The sequence below is a fragment of the Pyrus communis genome, chromosome 3, assembly GCF_041283825.1.
Source record: "Pyrus communis isolate YQ-2024b chromosome 3, ASM4128382v1, whole genome shotgun sequence".
Taxonomy (NCBI): Eukaryota; Viridiplantae; Streptophyta; class Magnoliopsida; order Rosales; family Rosaceae; genus Pyrus; species Pyrus communis.
Genome location: NC_142567.1, coordinates 26,716,642 through 26,726,453, shown reverse-complemented (window position 1 = coordinate 26,726,453; position 9,812 = coordinate 26,716,642). Strand labels below are relative to the sequence as shown.

General features: G+C 34.6%; 2 protein-coding genes across 2 annotated transcripts; one reads left to right on the top strand and one right to left on the bottom strand.

Moving 5' to 3' along the window:
• Window positions 1-1,777: 1,777 nt before the first annotated feature.
• Window positions 1,778-4,373, top strand: LOC137715811 (peroxidase 4). The gene is made up of 4 exons (XM_068455160.2): window positions 1,778-2,118; window positions 2,722-2,913; window positions 3,016-3,184; window positions 3,757-4,373. The coding sequence occupies exons 1-4, from the start codon at window positions 1,822-1,824 to the stop codon at window positions 4,143-4,145; spliced, it is 1,047 nt and encodes a 348-aa protein (XP_068311261.2). The 5' UTR covers window positions 1,778-1,821; the 3' UTR covers window positions 4,146-4,373.
• Window positions 4,374-7,862: 3,489 nt separating this feature from the next.
• LOC137714135 (LOB domain-containing protein 15-like) lies at window positions 7,863-9,056 on the bottom strand. Its single transcript, XM_068453417.2, has 3 exons — window positions 8,890-9,056; window positions 8,479-8,794; window positions 7,863-8,397 (listed from the first exon to the last, which is right to left on the bottom strand). The coding sequence occupies exons 1-3, from the start codon at window positions 8,901-8,903 to the stop codon at window positions 7,954-7,956; spliced, it is 774 nt and encodes a 257-aa protein (XP_068309518.2). The 5' UTR covers window positions 8,904-9,056; the 3' UTR covers window positions 7,863-7,953.
• Window positions 9,057-9,812: the final 756 nt, after the last annotated feature.

The window sequence follows — 9,812 nt, the reverse complement described above, 5'->3', positions numbered from 1 at the left end:
TTGCCATCTGAATATGATTCCTTTGTTGATGCGATTTAGTTCCATCTAGGATCTACAACCATTGACGAACTTCATGGCTTGCTTCTTAACAAATAGATTCAACTTGCAAATCGCAAGAAAGCTACTACTTCTTTTGGCGTTTTTCAGGCTTTCAATTCAAATCTTGGATCATCAATTGGAATTCTACCTACACTGACCTCAAATTCTAGTTCCCAAGTCTTTCTTGCTTAGAATTCATCCCATTTCAATTAGTATCACAATCGCTAGGTCTTTTCAGAATAAGGGAAATTTCTCTAGTTATCGTGGCAATAATTAGCGTCAGACTTACAATCACTATAATCAAAGGAATAATCGTGGAGGTCGTTTAGGCTACAATTTTTTTGGAATAATCATGGAATTACTACTTGGAAAAAGAACTACTTGACAAATGTTAACAATGTCAATTTTGTAATTACTTTGATTTTCAGATATAGGTGATTATAGGACAGTTAGATTCGTTATGGTAAGTTGTCAAGTGCACAGCTATTGTATAAATACAATGTAATCTTATCATTTCATTCAATGGAATACATTTCCTAATACCTAAGACTCATAGAACCCTGTGAATCCACCTTTGGCTATCAATGTATATCAAAACGTAGCATATTTACTCTTATTAATGAAAATAAAAGGTGAGGAAGGGGTAGCACGTACTGTTCTTTTTGTCAAATTTTTAAATATAAAATTGTAAAGAAGTGAAACGAAATGTCTCACATTATAGATTAAAAAATAGGAAGTCTTAATGAAACACTCCTGATATTATTCACTTTTAACGTTAAAAACATTTTTAGTAAGAAAATTCACTCATGATACTATTCACTTGCAACACTATTTTGTCATTTTGATTAAAACTAAAGTTTTTAAGAACTTTTGGTTAGTTTTCCTTAAAAAATAATGAAAGACTTATAAGTAGCTAGGCCCTCTCCCATTAATTACCAGTTAATTAATTCTAAAATGAAGCCTCAACTACCATTATATCATATATAGCAGGTTTTGCTCACGTGGGGTCATTGCATATATATATAACATATACAAAATAATATCAAAATGTTGATTTGTCTGATTTCTAGAACTGGCATTTTTTAATTGGCTAGAAAAATCTTCCAAGTTTCTTCTTATCAAAGTAGCAGGATACCTTTTGGTTTGATATATTGCTTTGTTAATTATTCAAGTTTCTACTAGAAACCTGTTTGCTATACTGTTCCACAGTTTTAGTCGATTCTAGCTAGTGATCTGTACTCTCTCCAGTGGTGTTGTATCTGGTCAAAATGGGTAGAGAATCTTATAAAAGCAACGCTGAGTTCTCCAGTACTGTTTTAATTAGGGTTATGGTTTATTTTATAAGAATTAGGATTGGAATTGGACACCAATTCTTGCATGGAATATGGTATCTTTTTCTTTTTGTTCAAAATCTTGCATGGTACCTTCACCAATCCCAAAAGGTTTAACGACAAAACATATAGTGGACCCCCAAAAGTTATGGCGAGTTGATCTATTCCCCCATCGACTCTCCTCTGGTTCGTTTCACGTAACGTGCTTTTAGAGGTTTACTACTTTTCTCCATCCAAATCATTCAATCAGTCGCATTCTTTGCTGTTGTGGTTGACTGGCTGTACTAGTTGATCCCTTAAACTAAAGGCAAACACCTTTTAATTAAATTCTAGACGTAGAAATGACCATGCCATGCACTGCTCAAGTGCCTACTTAGTCTGTCAGATTAGGTAACCTGCCATCCCCAAAATCTCCCTCATTCTTCCTCTATATATATCTCTAATATTTTCCATGCAACACCATATTCTCAAACCCTTGTTCATTCAAATATTCAATTACCTTTTGAAATTTGAAACCATGGCTTCCAGTAATACTTTTTCTTTGTGTTCCCTATTGGTGATTGTCACACTCGGTGTTCTTGTGGGTTTCACGGGGAACTCTCATGCTCAACTTTCTACGAATTTTTATTCTAAGAGTTGTCCTCATGTCTTTGATGCAGTCAAGTCTGTTGTCAAGTCTGCTGTGTCTAAAGAAAAGCGCATGGGCGCTTCTCTTCTTCGCCTCCACTTTCATGACTGTTTCGTCAACGTAATTTCTTCTTAATCATTTGATTATCCAAAAACCTAACAATATAATTAGTTTCTGTATGTGCACGTCCTCACTTTCCTTATAATTACTTAATGTAGTTTTGTTTTTATTTTTTATACAATAATATTAGAGAGAGGAGTTGGATTAAGTCTCACAATAAACTACCAATAATTTAGTATCAAATTCGGGAAGTTGAACTTAAAATCTCACGATTTGGTAACAATAATTCATATAGGATAATGCTTGCATTCTCTCACTAATGGAATGAGTTCATTCCTTCACTTGCAAATAACATATCTAGCTTGAAGACATGCATATATCGAAAAGATCAAGGGACCAGCACCGCTGAAATGTTGTCAAAATTGTGACCGTCATGTGGGCATGAACCTACCTGGCTAATGTCAAAATCTAAAGTACCCAATTATACTCAAATTATCTTAGTGCGGAGTTTTTTTTTTTTTTTTTTTTTTTTTTACTAAAAGTTATTACCTTTCAAAACAAATGGTAAAAGTCAATATATAATGACCCCTGTTGGTGGTTATTGTTAATTACTACTACTGCTACTAATCCTATGTTGTTGAATTTATGCATCGTACGTACTAGGGTTGTGATGGGTCTCTATTACTGGACGACACTTCTTCCTTCACCGGTGAGAAGACTGCACTCCCGAATAACAACTCTCTAAGAGGATTTGAGGTTGTGGACAAGATCAAGTCCCAAGTGGAAAAGGCATGCCCCGGCGTCGTTTCCTGTGCTGATATCTTAGCCATTGCTTCTCGAGACTCCGTCCAAATTGTGAGTAACAAAAACACATGATTTTTGTATCAAATAAGGAAAACACATGATTTAAGTAAGTAGGGTTTATAATAAACACTATAAATTTAATTATTTCTGCAGCTTGGAGGACCAAGCTGGGAGGTTAAACTTGGAAGAAGGGATTCAAAGACAGCAAGCCTGTCGGCTGCCAATAGTGGAGTCATCCCTCCGCCCACTGCTACCCTCAACGAGCTCACCACCAGGTTCCGAGCCGTAGGTCTCTCTCAAAGGGACTTGGTAGCCTTATCTGGTAACTATCAGCTTCCTTTTAACTATGTACATCTTTGGATGGCTCTGTTCCCATTTTTCTTTGATAAGCAGGGAGGGCAAATTTGAACTTAGAATTCATTCCAACATTATTAAGAAGAGAATACCTCTCGAATATATAAGAGCTAGTTGGTAAGCTGACTCTTAATTGTACGAAATAAAAGTGGACTAAACAACCTCATACCAAAGCCTTCTGGTTTGGCCGGTTAATTTCGATTGTCGATTTGAATCCCCTGGCTAGTTTAACGGGGATTTTGGTTTTGAAATGAGAAAAGAGCCTTAAAAAACTGAATGGTCTTCGTTTTGATTCATATGTAAGCTAGGTAAAAACAAAAGGAACAACGACTTAATGAAATGTTATCTCGCTTATGTTGTTATAGGACTTGATGACACGTTAGATACTCACTTTTGACATATTGAGGGAATGAACTCTTATTTGAATGTGCGGTGCTAGATTGAGAACACAATTAACAGCATGTAACACCAACAATATTGGTTATAGATGAATTCCCTTGATTTCTCAACTAAATGTGTTTGTTTGACATGATATGGCAGGAGCTCACACAATTGGGCAAGCAAGGTGTACAACTTTCAGAGCTCGCATATATAACGAGACCAACATTGATGCTTCATTTGCCAGGACGCAAAACACATGTCCAAGAACAGCTGGCTATGGAGACGACAACCTTGCACCTTTGGACATCACTACTCCTAACACTTTCGACACTGCCTACTTCAAGAACCTTGTCAACCAAAAGGGTCTCCTCCACAGTGATCAAATTTTGTTTAATGGTGGACCAACTGATTCATTGGTTAAATCGTACAGCTGCAGTGCTAACACCTTCAATGCTGACTTTGCCAAGGCAATGATCAAGATGGGAGATAACAAGCCACTCACTGGATCTAAGGGCGAGATTAGATTGAACTGCAGGAAGCCTAATTAGTCGACAAAAGTAGGTCCTTACTCTATGATAGAATAAACCAAAAACCCCAGAAGTTGGGAGAATTATAATATGCTTGTGATGGTCTAAGTTATAGTTTGTTTTACTTGGGAACATTTTGTATGTTGAGTGAGAGTTTATTAGGTATTGTTTGTTATTATTTCAACGAATAAAATATGTTTTATCTCAAAGAATTCAAATTATAGGCATTTACCTGATATTAATTGTTGATGGATTGTTTACTTCAATTGAACAAAGTGAATGGTGATGAACAATCCAATTTCCCGGTGCTTTGTAATAATGTGAAATTCTTAATCGAACATCTTAAATATAACAAGCATCATTGCATGAAGTTTAGAATTTAACGATATTTTTCTTCACCTATAAATAATAAATTTCAAGTTTCACTCTTATAAGTCAAGTTTGATGTGAGTCAGCTCAAATTTCGAGCCCTAATATTCTGTACTTAATTAGTTAGTAAGTACATCCAAATAAAATTACACTAATTTGGCCCAACTCCGTTTAGCCTCGTTTCATTATTGCTGCAATAATATTGCTTAACTTGTCAAAGCCCACTACAGAAGTCATGATCAGGTTTGTTAGCGATGTCGTACCAACCATTACAATTTTTCAGCTACACGAAACAAGGAAATTTCTCTGGTACACATCAAAAGTGAAGAGTTACACATCCAAATAACAGCGATTAGATCATGTGCAATAGAAAAAGTTTAAAAAATATTATCACATAATATTATTATTTCACTTAAATTATATTAATATGTATATATATACACACATTTTTTACTTATATATTCTAAAAGTGGGACACATGATTTCAATGCAATACATATGTATGTTTATTAAACATTTTAGAATTTGAGTTTATTTTGAAAGCTGCTATTTAAGCTCCAACAAAAAGTTTCCACAATGTCTTATGTGATTCACATACTTGATCACTGGAGCTATTTCTTTTCATATATGTTCGTTGTCATGCAAACAGTGTAGCTCATCGCTTTACTAGACTGGCTGTTTACTCGCGTGGAGTTCGTACCAGGTTGGAACCTGCTAATTAATGTCATTAGTGAGATTTGTTGTTGGAGAAGTTTCTTTGTTGTAATCTGTTTCCTTATTTTGGCTTTGAAATGAAATTATGCGGCATTTGATTTAAAATATATATATATATATATATATATATATAAGGATATTTCTGATTATTTTTTTTTTAATTTTGTTTTGTATTTATTTGTTGATTATATTAGTAGAATAGCTCATGTGAAAGCTTTGTTAGCATAAACTGCATGTTTCAAATTGCTCACATGTCTTGAGAAATAAATTGGGAATGCATGTGAGCTGAATAAATTTAATTTGCAACATGGTTTCTTATCAAATCTTGTGTGGTTAAAGTATTTAGTAGCTCCTGATCTCATGTTCAATTTATTGTATCTAGGAACCTCATAAAAGATTGACGTTCACATCCAACTAATTAGAAGTAGTCAAAGCTATAATGCAGCATGTTAATCAGCACAATTATTTATTCTGTCACTGCTGAAGGAAATGTGAATGTGATTATACTGTTAATTAAATTTGTGATGGTACTGTAGTAACTTAAATTAATTAGCTTGAATATATCTAGTTGCCCTCTTGTTGGAACCAAAAGAAGTAAATTGGAGTCATATGGCGAACAATTTTTTTGTGGAGAGACAATTTGATCATGTCCATAATTTCATATTGATCATATAACTCTGTTTAAATTTGGTTTGTTTAATTTTATTTTGAGCTTAAGCTATTTTTGAATTGCTTTTTAATTATATGAGTCGAGCTTGAGCGAGCTTAAAATGTAAAAGCTTGATAGAGAACTCGAGTCGTTTTGAGTATACAATAAATTATGTTGGTCCACTCTTAAAACAAAACTTTGCAAGTAGATTTCATACCAGAATATATTCAACATAAAGCATATAACACAAAATCCTCAAACATAATACTTTAAGACAGCCACATAAACGTCTTTTTTATGATTGGAACGCTATGGGAGTTTATGCATCACGCATGAAGGTTATTTAGAACAAAAGAAAATAGGGAACATAATATCATTCTCCATATCTAGTAGAAAAAATTAAATGTGAAGATAGTCAATCTAAATTTAGGAAAAAATGTAAACATGATTCTTTAAAAGCAAAATCTCAAGCATAATGATCTGCCTAGGAAAAAAGATGAGCTGCTATGTACCAAACTTTGCGAGCCAAATATACCAATGTTTAAACTTGACTTGTTTCTTATCGGGCTTGAACATAAACTTGACTTATTCACACACCAAGTTTCAACAAATCAAATTAACACGACCCGAATTGCTACAAACTCAATCTATTTTGGGCCGATTTACTGTCCTAGCAATGCAACCTATAAATTAATGAGGATCCAATTCCATCAAAACCCACTAGATTTCTGCCAATTTTGTTGATCTCTAATGTGTCTTTTCCAATATTTAATTTTTAAATTTTAATTTGTTTGCGTATTATAATACATAAACTGACGCCTCTCCCAGATCAGTTTAAGTTCCACACGCCAAGGAAACTCTAATTCAATATATGTACTACACGTCATTATCACAATTTTATCGGCATGGATCACCCAAATCTTATTTAAGGGAAAGGGACATTCTATTGACACTCCAAGGCATGTCAATACATCGATATAACGTCACAAAATTGGTCTGCAGCACGCCACCGATGGGTAAAAAATATAAGAGTCCCATATAACACCTGTGTGATTGTTCACTATAATAATTGCCCTCCACCATCAAACATACAGTTATCTGTAGAAGAGAAATATGAAAGAGTTCCTACTATAATTAAAAATAAAAGAATGCTCAATAAAAATATTATCTTTAAATGAGTTTAAATTTACGTAGTAAAGAGCAATGGAAAGCTATACCAATATAAAGGAAGAAAAGATAAGGGTACTATAACATGTTAGAGTTTTGGTCGATCAAATATAAAAACCCTAACACCTTTTGTCTCCCTCGAATAACATGTGGTACTCTTTAAGAAGGTTTCAGGTTCATCTTTCACTGGCACAGACTAACATGCATGTGTACTGTGAAGACATGGCTAGCTAATTAAAGTTAAAGTCAGAGCCCGCGTATTCCCACACGTGCAATTAACAACTTCTTCCAAATTGTCTGCACCTGTGGCAACCCTACTGGAAAATGCACACCTACCAAAACCCATTAGGTTGCACATGCAGTAAGATTCTAAGACTTCTCTTTGTCTAGTTTCAGATCACTACTGCATTTTAGGTTTCAAAATCTGTTGTGCCTTTAACTTCTTCCAAAAGATCATGAGAAAGCATATTGGTCAAGTCTGGCAGGGAGCCTTACCAAAAACCCTAATGCATCTTTGGTCAAAAACCCTTTTGTAAATTGGCCAGGTTCAGACGGAGTAAAAATTACTACAGAATATATATATATATATATATATATATATATATGAGAGATTGAAATGTGGTTAATATTTAGAGGCCAAAAAACCATGTGAAAAACAAATCTTGTTAATTAAGGCATAGAGGTAACTTGAAGAACTTGGAGAACTACTCACAACAGGATGGGGATTGGAGTAATTGTTGTAATTAGACTCCAAGTTTATGTTTTTAACTTCTTATGCAATCTTAATGTGTGACTTCTCAATCATAAGTAAAGGGAAACCATATCAACCCCCATACATATAGATAAAACTAATTCTGTTGATCTATCAAACATGATAAGCAATAGAAATCAAACAAAGAAAAAGGGGCTAATAAAACACTATATATCATTTTAATCAAAATACGGAACATTTTTGCTTGAGATGGAGCTATAGCCTGTCGTGTTTGTGGATGGATTGTATAAAGAAGAAGCTGAAGACGAAGACGATGAAGAAAAAACAACTGAAGACGGAGCTGATACTGGTGGTAGTGGCGGCAGCGGTGGTGGAGAAATCGCTTGTGGTTGCGCCGCATAGGACACCATCCCAGAATTAGAAACCAAAGCAGCATGGTGAATAATACCCCTAGGAGAAACGATACTGGGACTAGTGGCCTCTTTGAATTTGTGTCTCAATATCTGAGTCCTTACTGCATTGAGTTCAGCTTGTAGAGATTGAATTTGTTGCTGCAAGGCTGAAATTACACCCATGCACCCATACACTGGGTCTCTCAGCCTCAGATTTGCTTCATAAACTAGACTATTGGCTGCATCAGCTCTTTGATTCTCAGCCACTTCCTATTAAAAAAAATAAAACAGAAATTAAGTAGTTCATATAAAATTAGAGTACTTCTTCCTAAAAAATTAATTAATTAGTACCAATAGCATCTTGGAAACATTGCTTGCACCAAAGACTTTGTGAACAGCTGAAAATTTCTGGGGTTCATGTGGAGAGAAGTAAGGAGAGAAAGGGCACTCTTCAGCACATCTTCTTCTCAAGAGCTTACACGCAGCACAAGGTGTGATTGTGTTCAAAGTTGTTGTACTCATCATCGTGATCCCTTGATGAGGAACACCAAACGACGATGACGATGATGACGAAATTCGAGTAGTGCTCATGATTCCCATCTCAACAACAGATGCATCACTTTCTCTCCTGATCTTCTTTCCTATCTCATCGAAGGTTGTGATCTCCCTATAAAACAACAAGAAATTAGTTAGGTGAAATCTATTTAAGGCTTTGAAAAGAAAAAGCAAACCAACCAAAATAAAAAGAATATTGATAAGGACCTTCCTATGGACATATATTCAGTTATATATTGTCCGAATGAAGTTGGGAGCAAAGAGAGGAAAGGAGAGAAGGAGAAAGAAAAGAAAGTTTGAGAATGGGGGAAGAGAGTGCTTATAAGGCAAGGCAAGTTGGGAAGCACAGTAGCCAGTAGGTCAATCTTTATGAAAAGAAACAAACAAAAGGGCATGAGAAAATGGTTGAAGAATCTGATATTATATTCTCCAGGTCGGTGAGATATAGATAGCATCCAAAGGATTTGGTAATGATTTTATTTTTCCTCTGTTGTCATGAGAGTAAAGTCTCTCTTTTGCAATAGGCTGCCACTATAGCATTTGTGTACGATGTGCTATAATTATTCATATTCTAATAAACCCAAATTATCATAACCCATCACATAACTTGAATTTTTAGGATGCTAATTATATTCCTTGTGTTACAGTTAAAAAAAAAAAAAATCATTTCTGTATAGTTATAGCCAGGTGCCTCAACTTAGAACTTGTTTCTCCAAATCATCTTTCATGCTTAAAAAAATTAAAAATTAAAAAAATAAAAAAAACCTTCTATACAGTTATAGCTAGGTGCCTCAACTTAGAACTTGTTCCTCCAAATCATCCTTCATGCATGTGTCAGAAGAGTTCAGTGATGCTCATCTAATAAGGTTCTCATTTTGAGAAACTGTGAGGACCTCTTTCATATAAATCTTTCATATAAATCTAAGGGTAAATAAACTTATAAGTCTAACATATTCCCATTATACCTAAACACAATATTGCCGGGGATTTGATGTCCCACACACACGAGTCGGTATTGCTAATATCTTCTCATTTTGAGAAACCATGAGGACCTCTTTCATATAAACCTAAGGGTAAATAAACTTATAAATCTAACGTATTCCCATTATACCTAAACACAATATAGCCTG